At 40.7% G+C, this 16,042-nt stretch overlaps 1 protein-coding gene across 1 annotated transcript in view; it reads left to right on the forward strand.

Moving 5' to 3' along the window:
- The window catches only part of LOC134220782 (venom carboxylesterase-6-like), a 29,774-nt gene that overhangs the window by 11,746 nt on the left and 1,986 nt on the right, over positions 1-16,042 (forward strand). Inside the window, exons 2-3 of the mRNA XM_062699883.1 lie at positions 5,940-6,191; positions 6,703-7,697. Of these exons, the coding sequence (XP_062555867.1) occupies positions 5,940-6,191; positions 6,703-7,697 (1,247 nt within the window). The remainder of the gene's footprint in view (positions 1-5,939; positions 6,192-6,702; positions 7,698-16,042) is intronic.

Raw genomic sequence — 16,042 nt, forward strand, 5'->3', positions numbered from 1 at the left:
AGTTTAATATATTTATAATAATAGCGAATAATATACATTTTAATCTAAAAATAATATATACAAAAGTGACCATGCTACAATACAATATGCACGGCAATCAGTGAATCATGGCCTATTGAATCCTGCTCTCCACAACCAGTATAATAGATGAAGGTATAGAATATGAGAAGAATATGATTCTTAACTAAGATCTAGAGTTTACAGATTCGAAAGCCTCCATTTGAGAAACATGAAGGTTTCCTTTTTAGAGGTCCGGAAGTCTTCTTTTAAGCTTAATTCTTTTAATTTTTTTTCTCCTTTTTTTAAAAAAGCTCGAAAAGCACTTTTCAAAAGGCTCGGAAGGCTCCTTTCAAGAAGCTCGAAGCCTTCCATCAAAGAGGCTCGGAATTCTTCTCTCAATAGGCTTGGAACCCTACTCTCGAAAGCCTCAGAGGCGTCCTTTCAAGATACTCAGAAGCCTCATCTTCAGTGGCTCAAAAGTCTTCTTTCAAGAGGCTCAGTGGTTTGGAAGCATCCTTTCATCCTAAAGGCTCGAAAGGCTTCTTCCAAGAGGCTCGGAAGCCTCCTTTCGAGTGGCTCGAAAGTAGAGGTGTGCGCCGGTCCAACAATCGTCGGCGGCGGCGTTTGTCAGAATTTTGGCCGGCGGCGGCGTGAATCGGCGTGGCAATTTTGTATTACATTAATACACCCGATTCTTTTTTTTACACGGGGGATGCGTTCCGTGTAAAAAAAGTTTTCAGTTCAAAATTTGAAAATCCGTGTAAAAAAAGTTTTATGATTTCTCGACGAATCATGCAAAATGGAGCAACTTTGCAAAAATTTTACATGGGATTTTTTTTACACGGCCGTGTAAAAAAAATCCGTGTAAAAACAGAATCGGGTGTATTTTTTTTCAAGTTTTTTTTTTGCATTTTTTATAATTTCAAGACAATTACGGAAGAATCTTTAGAATTTCACGGGAAAAGTCTGAAATACTTTCCTACAAAATTCACTAAGTTTTTCCAAAATATTCATTTGGAAATGATTTTCGAATTTTTTACGAGAATTACTTTAAAGTTTTGAGAATTCTTTAGAAGAAGGAAGCTAGGAAGCTCTTTATCGTAGTTTTGTTCTATTAAAAAAAAAAACACATGAATATTAGTGCTTGGCCTTCTAAGTTCCAAAAACTTTGAATCCAAATTCACTACCAACAGTAAAAACTGTATCACAATAGCGCGTTGCGCGGAGATTTTTATTGAAGAATAGCCGTCGAAATGTCTAGAAGTAAAACTTCGAGAGAAGAAAAGAAATCTTCCATGAATTTCCAAAAATAAAAAAAATAGGGGTTTCTAGATAAGGAGGAAATGCTATTACATGAGAAGGATTTTCGAAAGGTTTTCAGAGGAGTTTGTGGATAACGGAGAAACTTAGAAGTTCCCAGTGGAGCTTCTAGAAGGATTTAAAGGAGGATTCTTGAGCCCGAAATGCTTCGACTTGTTTTGAACTTTCATGTACTATGGATCCTGGATATACTAATAAGTTTTTGGGAATCTTTTGAGTTTCAACCATTTATTTCTAAATATGATTGAATCGTAAAGTGCACATGTTTAAGGGAATTCATTTCAGTACCCTTTCAATCTTTCCACCATTTAGGTGGGGGGCGCCCCCTGCCTTGCTCTGGCTACGCCCTTGCAAACTTCTACAGGAGAATGTCCAGAATGTCCACGGAAAGTTTTTCGGAATTTCTGTTTATTAATTTTCAAAATATACACAAAAAGTTTTGCCAAATATGCGCGATAAACTTTAAGGAGCTACCATGGGAAAGTCTTTAGAATTTTCACGAGATGTTCCGAAGTTTTTACGGAAAATTCTACAGAGTTTCCACGGAAGTTCAATGGAATTTGCATGTTTTTTTTTCAATTTCTACACATATTAGAATCAACCATACGATCCATACGCGATAGTTCACTGGTTTGGCTCTTGAATTACACGAACAGACTAGACACAGTCTAGTTGATTCAACTCTCGTATATATTTGTTTTAACCATGCTTTCCAGCTATCACTGTCAAATAATCAGGGATCGTAATGCTCTCTCATTCTCATGAGCAAATAATGCTCACTCACGCGGATTTTATCCGAGAAATTATGTTGCGGGAAAGAAAAAAGGCCTGGTGAGAGAAAGCTATTTGTCCCGTAATGTTCGAGCCGCGAATAGTTGATTTGCTTGTTTTCTCACATCTTTTATCTTTTTCGTGCCTTCACCAATGCAAACAAGAGTAGCCTTTATGAAACAAATTCCTATCCCAACAAGCAGTCAACGTGGAGGCATGGCTAAAGTGAGCGCAACCCAGTGCTATTTTTTGTTGGTGTTCTAGGTTCGAATCCCATTGCGGTCATTTGGCTAAAGCGTCAATCGGTTGAAAAAAACCGTAGTCTCCAATAGGTTGCTGGCTGAAATTTTCATTCGGCCGAATGAGTCAACAGACCAAAAATGCCGTTTGGTCGTAATGGTCGTTTGACAGACAGTTTGACAAACCTTTTCGGGCAAAAGACCTTTGACCTATTTGACCAAATGACCAAACGATATTTTCGGTCGTATTGAGATTCCCACGTCCAAATGTGTGAGTGGCGATAAAAGGAAAATAAACACTCCTAGATGGTGCAACACAGGGTAGCTTGGGTTAAAATGAGTATATTTCCATATATTTTTTGACTCCTTTGCAATCATTGTGATGACCCGATTAGTTTTGAGGTTATGAGCAGAAGGAAATCAAACATGTATTTACACATGCCGAATTGCACATTAGTGTGCGAGCGCAAAACGTCACTCATCTCTATATCCATTTCGTTAAATGACATTTTCGGCCAGATGGATCTAATGATTTATTTGACCTTTCGGCCAAATGGCCCTTCCTATCGTTTGGTCGAAAGTCATTCGGCGAAAAACCATTTGTTCCAACGTCGAATAATACTGAATTCCATTTGGCGGAATTATGTAAACGTTTGTCCGAACGGTTGTTGGGTCGAAAATGGTTTGACCGAAAATGTAATTTAGTCAACAAAGTTTTTTGAGCTAGCAGCCCTGTAAACTGAAACTGCCGTTTGATCGAAATATTCGTTAGGCCGAAAATGTCGTTTTGCCGAATAGATCATTTAGCCGTAATGACCTTTCTGTAAAACACTCCGACACTTTAGGCAAGATGTCCATTTCGGCCAAATGACCCTTTCTGTCAAACGACCATTTCGGCCAATTGAGCTATTCGGCCAACGGATTTTTTCAGCCAAAGGAACTGTTCAGCCGAACGACATTTTTGGCGAAATAAATTTAGACTAGATGGGCTTCGGCTTCAAATGCCATATTTGGCCAAACAACATTTGGATTTCAGCCAAATTTCTCTCTGTCAAACAACCCTTCTTCGTGCAAAAAGTATATTTCAACGAGAAATTCTTTTTTTTTTATTTTCAACAGAAATCCTAAAACTGTACTAAACGAGTAATCCTTCAAAATTAGTAATTCTTCTTAGAATTAGTAGTTCTTCTTAGTTTTTTCATGGAAATAATTGGTATTTTCAGGAAAATTTGAATGGAGTTTTAACATATCGAAAAACTCTGCGGACTTCTTCGAATTTCGATCGACGTGGAAAATCATAGTTCAGCGGTTTGACAAATTTGAAACGGCGACGCGCCGATGAAAAATTGTCAGCGGCGGCGGCGTGCCAAAAACTGTCGGCGGCGGCGGCACACACCTCTACTCGGAAGTTTTCTTTCAAAAGGCTCGATGCCTTCTTTCAAAAGGATCGAAGCCTTCATTTAAAAGGCTCGGATTTTCTTCCAAGAGGCTTGGAAACGCCCATTCAAGATACTTCGAAGCCTCCTTTTAAATAGCTTGGAAGCCTTTTTTAAAGTACCGGAAGACTACCTAGTAGCACAAATCTTACTGCTTTGGTTGCCATAGCACTTATGTGACTCAATTTGGTCGTATATGAGTTACAGAAACTGAAACAGAAGCCTTTTTCAACATGCTTGGAAGCCTTCTCTTAAAAGGCTGGGAAGACTATTTTAAAAAGGCTCGGAAGCCTCTTTCAAAAGGCTCGGAAGCCTCCTTTTGAGGGGTTCGCAAACCTCCTTTCAAAAGGCTTGAAGCCTCCCTTTAGGAGCCTCGGATTTTTTACTTCAAGAAGTCAGGAAGCGTCCATTCAAGATACTCCAATGCCTTAGCTTAGCTTAGTTTGATTGACTGTACACATCGTAGTATTTTTGTTAAAATCTTGGCTGTGCATATGCACAGCACATGTTTCGAAATGGACAAATTGATATGAAATTCGTGAAAAAGAATCCACATCTTAGTTACTAGTCGTGATTGGCCGAGAAACAACAAATAATGCACAGTTCACCAATTGAATAGTTTTCTCGGGACTAGAAAGCTATTCTCACTGTACATGCTTCGGAGTTTCTTTAATACAAGACCAATAACGATGCCGGCCACGTCCTCACAGTCAATTAGGATAAGGGGAGGAGAATTAGTTCGACACTCATTGCTACAAGAGACCGAGGAATCCTCTGCATCTCCATGAGCGCACTGGAAAGGAATAGTATGTTAGTTGGAAGGAAATCTATTGGAAATCGCCTTGGTAAGCGACTAATTATTTCTTTTGAACGACGCCATATTCATGATGATACAGAAATGGAAAAGCAACGCGTGACTAACGTATTTTCCCGAAGACTGATTCAATTCATTAACTACTTCGCGACGACTAAAATACGCACTGTACTTGCTAGCTCGATGGCTACTGCAAACTATTCAAGATAGCGCTTATTTCGACTGAAGCAAAGCGCAATACATGCGCATGAGCCACCGAACACAATATAGATATTTTATTATTTTCCCGACGACTCAAACACGCACTGCACTTACTTGTTTGATGGCTACTAAGTCCATTCAAGATACTCCAATGCCTCATTTTAAGTGACTAAAAAGCTGCCATTCGAAAGGCTTGGAAGGCTCAAAAGTGTTTATTCAAGATACTCCGAAGCCTCCTTTCAGGGGGCTCAAAAGCCGCCATTCAATAGGCTCGGAAGACTTTTTCAAGAGGCTTGGAAGCCTCCTTTCAAGAACTCGAAAACCTACCATCAAGATGCTCGGAATTCTTTTTTTAAGAGGCTTGGATGCGTATTTTCAAAAGGCTCAGATGCTCAGAAGCCTCCTTTCAAGTGGTTCGGAAGCCTTCCATAAAATGGCTCGTAAGGTCTTTCAAGAGGCTCAAAACCCTCCTTTCGTTTTCCTACAGAACAAAAACTTTGGTCCTAAAAGTCATTCAAAAGTTTTATTAATCTCTTTACAACACTTGTAATCACTATGTAAAGCTTTGCCACAAAACACTACATGCGCTAGATACAGTGATCGTTCGCTAATTGGGGCACGACCTCACCCCAACTATCGGATGCCTTTCGTTGATTGTGGCGTCTTGATAAGCATCAATGTTGTTTACTATTTGTATTGCTCTTTATACGGTCTGTTCAATTCCATCGAATTCAACTTCCAATCGTCAATAATCCAAATATTCTAGGCCCCAGTAATATTTTGGTTTTACGCGTGTTTCAAAGCACGCTTGTAGAGTGGAACATGGTCTTCAAGACAGTTATAAAACCAATAATTTTACCTGGGAGGCTGTTTCTATCAAACCGAGCAGTTAAAATCATACTGAGTGCTCCTGTTGTAGGTTGATGGGAGAAAAATCTCTTTAGAAATCATTTGATACGCTTTTCAAATATATAACACATAATATGTCCCGGAGAAATATGGTCACATTCTAAACCCCTCTATTATGCACGAAAAAGACACCATCACCACCATGTGTTTTTTTTTTCAATTACCATCGAATATAAAATTCTTGAGAAGATGTCACATTTTAGTGTACGAGACACGCAATTAAAATACATTTCCTTTCACTTTTCACAGGATCCCGTTCCTCTGTACTTCGATGCCTCAGTAACCTTCGATAATACATCTCATCCATGCATACAGCAGACGGTTTCATCGCGAAAATTCGGCCACGAGGATTGCCTCTATCTGAATGTGTACACCACATACGTGAGGATGAGAAAACGACCACGACCGCTGATGCCAGTGCTCGTATGGATCCATGGAGGTAGCTTCACCGAAGGATCCTCCGAAACGGATATATTTGGTAACGAGTTTATACTGGATGAGGTAGATTTTAACATTTTAAAACAAATACCGTGTAAATTCATATTTCGGACACTCGTATTGTGATATATTTGAGATTTTCACCAGAAAGGTTTCAATGTGACAATTCGTAATACGCCAATACGCCATGCTTCAGGGGGTGAATAGGCTTGTCGGGCGTTACCGCAAGATTTATTACATGTATGTCATATCTAACAGTAAAGTAAAAAATGTACAACATAAAATTTTGGCTACCCGATTCGAATATCAAGCACCCGAAATATAAATCAAGTACAAAAGGGTCCACATTTTTAATTAAGCCCAGGTTTTCATTAAATGTTGATATTTCGAAATCGAAATATTAAGCACACAATCAAAAGCTATGATCGATGATAGATGAATAACGTTTTGACAAGAAAGTTTAAAGCGGTATGCGCATGAAATAGTTTCATCTCATAGAGTCCTTAAGTGTCCGGAAAATGAACTTACACCGTACAAAGATACAATTTCAGATTAATTTTGTGTACCATTGCAGGATGTTTTAGTGGTCACATTCAATTATCGTTTATCATCATTAGGGTTCCTAGCTATAGATGATTTGAATATTGCATCCAATTTAGGACTGAAAGATCAGACTGAAGCTTTCCGGTGGGTCAATCGGAACATAAGAAGCTTTGGAGGGGACCCGGATAGAGTTACAATAATGGGATGGAGTTCCGGATCCGCCGCAGCTACCTATCATATGTATGCACAGTCCTCGAGAAAATTGTTCCAGCATGTAATCGCCATGAGTGGAACAATGACGCAACCATGGGCATACAATTTCATCCGTCAATGGTGCAGTAACGAGTTTTTAAAGCAAATTGATGTTACTACCAAGGGTGAACTGAAAACGAAACCAGCAGGGCTTCTGGTATCGTCTGACGGGCCGAAATTTCATTACTTCACTTTCAATCATTTATGTTACATGCCGAGCTCGGACAACGACTATGCACCAAAAAATCCTTACGACATGGTTCGTATGATGAAACCCGTTAGCGACGTCCCACTTCTCATCGGAAGCACAGCAGTAGAGCACGACAATTTATTTGATCTGAAAAATTTCAGCATGGATCAGTTCAATTATCCGAATAGCAATGTCACCATTTACGAGCGCATCAGAGATTATCTCGAGCAATGCCGCGCGAATCGTTCCGCCAGAGTCTTCTATCGGAAGCTTGGCTCTTTTGCCGACTACCACTTTGGACTGCAATATTTCATCGAAAAGGCATCGCAACAATTCAAGTCGTCAATTTATAGCTATCGATTCGCGTTTGATGGGCCATTTGCCTACGCCAAAAACATATATTATCGAAATGAAATCCATCCCATGACGGGCGCCATGCATGGGGATGATCTGGGATATTTTTTCACACCGTACAACTACCGGAGCATTGTTACATCGAGTGTAATCAGCGAGCCACTCGTCAAACAATCACTCAAAGTCCTTCGCCGCATGGTACGCCTATGGACTAACTTCATCAAATACGGGTAAGTCCAGCACGGCCTATTAATCAATCATTCATATTTCACACCGCGTTTCACGGAGTCACATTTCACACCTTCCCGGTACTGGACTATGGGCCAAAAAAGTTTATTAGCAAATAAAGTACTGCAAAATCATCAAAAAAGTAATATCCAAAACAATAAAAATGGAAAACTGGGGAAAAAACAAATAGGGGAATTGTGGGTAAAACCGACACTGCGGGTAAAACCGACCGAACCGACCGAATTTCAACACACTTTGAATAAACGTTTGATTTCTTGTATTTCTAGTCATTTTGTAACTGACGGAGATGTGTAAGAGTCATAATAAACAGACAATTAGCATTGACCACCATTGAGGAAATAAATTATGTAAAATTTTGGCATCGGTGTATAAGCTTTTCAGACAAAAATTTGTTAATTTTCAGTATTTAATTCATCTCTGATCCATAATTGAACATCATTTTGTGTATGTTGTGGAAAAAAGTTAACTTTTCTAATTATAAACATCCACATGTATCTCATCATTATTATGTTATCTGTTGGGGTAAATTCGACACGAAATCACGAAATACCTCTGTTTTATTAGACTTATCATTTGCATAATATCATTCATGTATTGGAAAACGAGGCGCCGAGGAGTATAACTTAATCATAGACTGATTACATACCATATCATCATTGGGCGTGACAAAAGGTCTAGTGGGTAATATTGGGTCATCAAGGAAAGCCTGCAGGTCGGATACCAATAGCGCTCAAAGAAGAACCGTATTTTTAGGCTTATTTTGCTCTTAGATATATTCAACACGTTCTCTAGTGATGTTCTTTCGTGATCAATCACCCCTGTAAACATGTAGCTTGTCACGGAACTGGTCATTTTAATTTCTTGTCATAACTGCACCATACGCATTTATTTTAAATCGCCGTTATAAACAACTTTTTAAAATAAGTGAAATTTAAATGTAGGTCAATATTTACAGTAGTTAGTAAATTTGTTACTAACATTCTTATACTCTATATATTTTTCACTCGACCTGCTAAAGAAACTAAATAAAGTATGATATGTGGTGATGATTTTTAATATATAAAATTTTGTTCAACCATCGTTTATGAGTGATCGTTTATGAGTAAACATGAATTTTATACACAAAAATTAAAATGAATGTTGTTAAACATTTTCTATTATGTTGTAACATCATTTAGAATTGTTATGATGTTCAATTCCATAAAGACTTGATGTTTTACCCTCATGTGGTGTCGATCTTACCCGCACCCCAGCTGTTTGGTCTGGAAGATGGACTGTTCGCGTTTTCATCATAAATCAAATTCTATCAAGAAATATTGTCCTGAGACCACATGGACTGATGCATGAAGAGCCTAAGTGTGTTTGTATGAAATTTCTAGACCGGAAAATTGCTTCGTAGATTGGGGAACTGTAAAGTTGCTTAAGGTGTCGGTTTTACCCACTTTTCCCCTAAATAGCAATGAAATCCAGTAAATTATCCATAAACAATATGCAGTATTGAAGAAGAATGTGACAATTTTTTTGCATTTTGCTTATTGGTTTTTTTCTCACAAAACTTTATACTTTTGTTGCTTTTTTATTTATTTTTTGTTTGGAAAAAAATACATTGGCAAAGAGTTGGTTGAAATATGATAAAGCTTGAGCGATGTATTCGCGAGGATATTTGTAGCCAATCAAACGTACCTAGAAAGCAGATTGGTTTCGTGCAATATGGTAGGCCAAGGAAAAACCTTTCAATTAATAGAGGAATCGAACATAAATTATTTTCTTCTTTTGAAACCTTGGGTGTTTCTGTAGAAACTAATTTTGGAAAATTTGCATTTCCGATGCAATGGGCAGCAAAAGAATTTGCTTAGAGCAGATCTTCAAATTCTGACTCGCAACAAATCCACCTTTTTCGTAATTGGTGACTTCAATACCAAACACCGTTCAAGAAATAATGCTCAAAGTAATTGCAACGTTAAAATTTTATTTGAAGATTGTTCTACGGGATATTATACTATTCAATATCCAAATGGACCAACTTGTTTCTCTTCCGGTCAAAATCGTTCGACAATTGATTTAGTTTTAACGGATTCAAGTCAGCTATGATGTGGCCAATTGGTAACTCATACTGACTTTGACTCAGATCACCTTCCTGTAAAATGTTACAAGAAATCATTTATAATCCAATTAGCTCAACTTTCAATTATCATAGAGCCGATTGGGATTTGTATAAAACATATATCGATAGGAATTTTGATGTTGATATTCCTATGGATAACAAAAGTGATATTGACAATGCTCTCGTATCTTTGATAAATTTAATTGTCGAAGCCAGAGGCATTGCAATTCCTTAATGTAAAATTCAATTCAACGCCATTATTATTGACGAGTATCGTCAGCTTTGAGAATATTGTCTCAAAGTTAGATCCCAGTTCGATATTTATTATGATAAATGACGTTAAATCTGAATAGGCTTTAAAATGCTTGTCGTTTATATTTTTAACAAATTACTTTTAATTGATGTATTTTGATAAAAAGATATTTTAGTTCAAAGATCACGTTTGACAAATACTGGGTAATGTGTACCTGAAGGAATAAAAGAGATCCCATTTAGCGGTTCTTAACCTCTTACCCAGCAACTCCTATCCCTACCTCCCCGTGGTGCTGGCCGGGATACGAGCAACCTTAGGGACAGGGCAAAAACCTCTTCGAATCATAACAAGCCATGAAAAAAAAACTATCGCACTTGTATACCTAGGATAGGATGTGACAACTCAATTGAGACTGCCTTGTTGTTTTGAGATCGAAAAAGATCGGAAAGGTGAATGATAATGCTTCAAATCAACCAAGGGCTTGACGACCCCTCCCCAGCTGTCTGCGAGTCAGGGAGAACTGCCTAGGGCGTGGTGGGATTTAGCAGTGGGCTCTGCTAAAATCCCTCCCAAAAAACCACAAGTGCCCGTAAGCGGACTCTATCAAAGCGACTGTGTGCCGCTTCAAAAGCACAAGCCCAGGGAGGGAGTGCCAACTGGCATGTGGAGTGTCCCTACTTCGGTAGGGTAGTGCGTGAGCTGCTTCGGCAGGGAGTGAGTGATCTGTTTGTGCTGAGGCAGGAGTGTCATAGCGAGTCGCCGCCGCTATGGCAGCCTCGAAGCGCAGCAGAAGTCTGAGTATGGACTGCACATGCTAAGGTAAGAGTGTCGTAGCGTTGCTACCGCTATCGACACCTCGAGGCATGGCAGTGGAGTGTTAGAATAAGTTGTGGAGTGTACCTACTTCGGTAGGGTAGCGCGTGAGCTGCTTCGGCAGGGAGTGAGTGATCTGGTTGTGCTGAGGCAGGAGTGTCATAGCGTGTCTCCGCCGCTATTGTCACCTCAAAGCGCAGCAGAAGTCTGAGTATGGACTGCACATGCTGAGGCAGGAGTCGAGGTATCCCATCGACACCTCGAGGCATTGCAGTGGAGTGTTAGAGTGAGCACCTGAAAAGGGTCACATGGAGCGAATGGTCTTTGGAGAAGCTGCTTCGGCGGCAGGGTAGCAGTGGGTTGTACCCACACACCTACAGTTGTGCACATGTGGTGCATGGGGAGTGTCCCTGCTTCGGCAGGGTAGCGTATGGTCTGCTTCGGCAGTGGTGTGATTGATCTGCTCGTGCTGAGGCAGAGTGTCGTAGCGCAATATCTGTAGGCCCAGGCAGTTACCGCTATTGACACCTCGAGGCATGGCAGCGGAGCGTCCGGGAGAGCATCCAAGTAAGACTCAAATGGAGTGAATGGGGTGCGAGTCAGTCTCGCGTGGGACGAGTGCCTGTGTGAGCGATAATGAGTGAGTACGCTTAGTACTGCCGTCCCCCCAGAAGTAGTACTGCGAGGTAGTTCCTGGGGGAAACGATGGTGGAGCCCAAGGGAGTTTAGTCGGTATTACCGGTATGGTCGAGTCCGACACTCCAGTACACTTCCGTGTGGTAGTTTGGCAACTACAATGCACGTGTACTGGGTTAGTGTGTAAATGCATTCTCCCTTGTAAAAAAAAAAAAAAAAAAAAAAATCAACAGTTTTAAACCTTTACAACCATTGAGAATAATTTATATGGCGTTTGTAGTTCAATATAATTTTTTTTACCGATAAAACTGGAACTGCCTCGGAGAGAACAAAGCAGAAAAAGGCACTGCTGCTGTACCGTCGACCAATAACAGCTGAGTTGATGGATGCCCCCACCAAGGGTAGTACACTAAATTAATGATTTCGTGTGTGTTACTGTGTTACTGTGTTACGACGAGACGGACGCAATGAGAAAACAGAACTGTGCAATAAAAATCCTATTCGACTAAATGCTGATGTCATATTAGAAATTTGGAGACAGTACTCGTCGATAGCAAATCCTTCCGCACGCGATGGCATATGAGCAAGTCAAACCACCTTCCTTTTGCCAGTGGAGATATATCAGCTTCCACACTGATATTCTTCCCTCCCCCTTCATACGGGAGCTTGGCAGAAGGAAGGTCGTGCGATATGTGCCATCACAAATATTGCCCTCCGCTCGCTTTCAAATCGACTTCTATAAAAAAACATTCTTCATGCCTGCCGTATCCTAACGGAACTATCAATTCTATACTTTCGCCTCTAATGCTATCATGAACATGTACGTCCAAGTTTGGAAGATGATATTAGCATTTCCATATCATTGTAAATCGTTTAACTTCACGTAGAAGTAACACACACGAAATCATTAATTTAGTGAACATTTTAAAAGCATTTTAAAATATATTTCCTATACTTCACCATGTTGAAAAACAGTGATTTCACGCACACGTCCGTCGCCGCTAGATGACAACAGCGCGGCTGCGTCAAAGCGAATGGCGTTGAGGTTCGGTATATTTGTTTACACATGTTTTGTAAGAAATTTTGTTCGGGCCTCCATGTCTGTTCTCTATGCTAACACCTCATTTAAATACCACATCTACTATAACGACGAGTTGGCTTTGTGGTGATTGGTAAGCAGATGAAGCTTGTTGTCCGGTGGAAGCCGATAGGCAAACGCATTTGCGTGTTGAGAATGAAGGGCAAGTTCTTCTACTATAGCCTGATCAGCATCTATGCCCCAACGAACGATAAGCCTGGTGACGTGAAGGATGAGTTCTTTGAGATCCTTGATAAGGCCTACGGAGGTCGGAGAGTGCCCAACACACGAAGTAAATTGTTACCAGGGATGCAAATGCGCAGATCAGAAGAGGAAGTTACTTTCGCCCTGCCATTAGTACGGAAAACCTTCATTCCGCTACCAAGGATAATGGTCTGCGACTTGTGACCTTTGCTGCTGCTAGAGGAATGGCATTCAGCACTACCTACTTCGGAAGTAATAATATACGCAAACACACCTGGCAATATCCGAGTTGGGATCTGCTATCTGCTCACAGATAGACCACGTGCTGATCGACGGACGACATTTCTTGGATGTTATAGATATAAGGTCTTTCAGAGGCCCGAACATTGACTCGGATCATTACCTTGTAGTTGCAAAAATTCGGGAACGACTTTTCAGCGTCACAAATTCATGAAAAAAACAGAACGAAGCATTTCAATATCCAACGCTTGTCAGTTCAAGGAGTTGCTGAACAGTACCACCAGAAGCTGGACGAGCGGATAGCAAATGCTACCGAATCTGGCGACGTCAACAGATTGTGGAAAAATATCCACGAAACTATGACTATAACAGCGCAGCAAGTGTTAGGCACTGCACAGCGACGCCAACGAAATGGTTGGTTTGATGAGGAGTGCCAGTGTGTGACGGACGAGAAAAATGCTAGTGTACCAGGGGCAGAAGAGGAACGAATCCAACGAAGAAAAAAGGAAACTGTCAATGGCACACGGCATAAAACTGCGTCAGTGCCCGCCATGTGCAATGATCGAGAGGGGAGTTTGCTGACAGACAAGACTATGGTGGCAGCCAGGTGGAAGATTTGTTGAACGGTGAAAATGAAGGTGCACAGAAAAAAATAATAAAACTAATAAGCGCTGGGGCCCTATTTGTCGTGCAGTTAGACGCGCTGCTACAAAGCAAGACCATGCTGAGAGTGGCTGGGTTCGATTTCCGGTGCCGGTCTAGGCAATTTTCGGATTGGAAATTGTCTCGATTTCCCTGGGCATAAAAGTATAATTGGGCTAGCCTCATGATGGCACAAATCTCCCAAATTGAGGTGAACGTGCCCCTGGAGCCGACGTTCTGATACCTGGTTATTTTCCAACAAGTTCTCCCTAAATGTATGCAATTTCTATAGCATAAGTCAGTGACATAATGCAAAAAATGCATAAATTAAGGCGATAATATCGTTTAAATTTACACTCTTTTTGGCATTCCCTTTATGTGCATTACTTTCGTGTAAATTTCAACAACTTTTTCTATCTGTGTGTATTAGGGTGGCTCAAAAAACACTTTTTCAAATTGTTTGATGGGCCGCCCTCTTATTCTTTTCTATTTGATGCCCTGGTGCTCTGGACAAAATTTCAGCCAAACCGGTCAACGTTTGGGCGGTGCTAAACTCGTTGGATGTTTATATGGAAGAATTTATGCAGAAACATCCAAAAACAGTGATTTGCAGTTGGACGGCACAATTTACGATCAAGAACCATGATACCATGAGGGAATTAATTACAGAATGTTATGAACCATGATACCATGAGGGAATTAATTACAGAATGTTATGCTGAAAACCGCGAGAAGATTAGAGTTTGCCCGGCGAAGTTATTAATTAGCATGGGCGGTGCTTCCAACGAGTTTAGCACCGAACAAACGTTGACCGATTTGGCTGAAATTTTGTCCAGAGCATAGGCATCAAATAGAACCGAATAAGGGCAGCCCATCAAAAAAATTGAAAAAAGTATTTCTCATACTAATTTGAGCCACCCTAGTGTGTATTAAGGAGCAGGATAGACATAGTCGGCGACGTTCAAGCTGTGGAACCACCAACGCTGGACGAGGTCAAGAAGACTTTAAACGAGCTGAAAAACAGTAAAGCTGCTGGGAAGGACGAGATCTCGGTCGAGCTGTGAGCAGCTGCAACGGAAGTGAGCAGCTGCATCAATCGATCCACCAGATTATCCAGAAAATGTGGGAGAATGAATAACTGCCGGCCGGCTGGTTGGATGTCCTCATATGCTCAATCTATAAGGAAGGGCACATACAAGAGTGTGCCAACTACAGAGAGATCACCCTTCTGAACTCGGCGTACAATATTCTGTCGTGTATACTGTTTAAAGGACCGCTTGAGGAGTCCTTCGTCGGCGAATACCAAGCAGGTTTTCGTGATGGCCGATCAAAGACGGATAAGATGTTTAGCCTGCGGATGATCCATGATAAATTCCGGAAGTACAATTTGCAGACCCACCATCTGTTCATTGATTTCAAAGAGGGAGGCGACGAGAATTATCCAATAACTCTACCAAGACAAAGTACATAGTGGCAGGAAGAGATAGAGGAAGACCTAGTGGTGTTGGTGCTGAGGTAGTACTTGATGGGAATGTGTTTGAATTTGTTCATCTTGGAACGCTTGTGACATGTGACAATGACGTTTTCCGTCCAGTGAAAAGACGAATTGCTGCTGTGAATAGGGCCTTTTACGGATTACGTAACCAGCTTAGGTCCCGCAACATGCAGACGGAAACGGAATTTGCTCTGTATAAAACTCTGATTTTACCAGTGGCTCTTCATGAACATGAGGTATGGGTTAAAAGAGGCGGACCGGAGAGCTTTCAGGGTATTCGAGCGAAAAGTGCTGCGTACAATACATGAAGGGAGACTAGAAAAAAGTGTGTGGCGCAGACGCAAGAATCATGAGCTGTATCAAGTACACAACGAAGCAAATAGTGTAAATCGTATAAAACACGGCAGACTTCATCGGACTGGTAACTTAGTGCGAATGTCGGAAGAAAGAATAGCGAAAACAATATTCAACAGAGAACCGGATAGAGGCCGGCGACTTCGTGGAAGTCCACGGATACGCTGGCTGCACGCGATGTAATCGGACATTGGGACCCTAAACGTTTGGGGAAACTGAAAGAACATCGCCCAAGACCGATGGTTATGGAGCTCTACAATACGTCAGGTATAGGTATCAGGCATAAGTATCCAGGTAGGTAGTTACAAGATAAAGATTGTCGTTGTCGTCGCTGTCCGGAACATCTTTTTCTGGCGAGGATATGGCGCCAAATGTCAAGGAACGAAAAATACATACCCAACAAGTTTCGGATAGCAGAACAAAGGGAACCGAAGCGACCATCTTTATATTATAACTAATACATCTTTTATTTTGATGAACCTGTACCCACAGACAAACATAACTCTT

The sequence above is a fragment of the Armigeres subalbatus genome, chromosome 3 (genome assembly GCF_024139115.2).
Source record: "Armigeres subalbatus isolate Guangzhou_Male chromosome 3, GZ_Asu_2, whole genome shotgun sequence".
NCBI classification, from domain to species: domain Eukaryota; kingdom Metazoa; phylum Arthropoda; class Insecta; order Diptera; family Culicidae; genus Armigeres; species Armigeres subalbatus.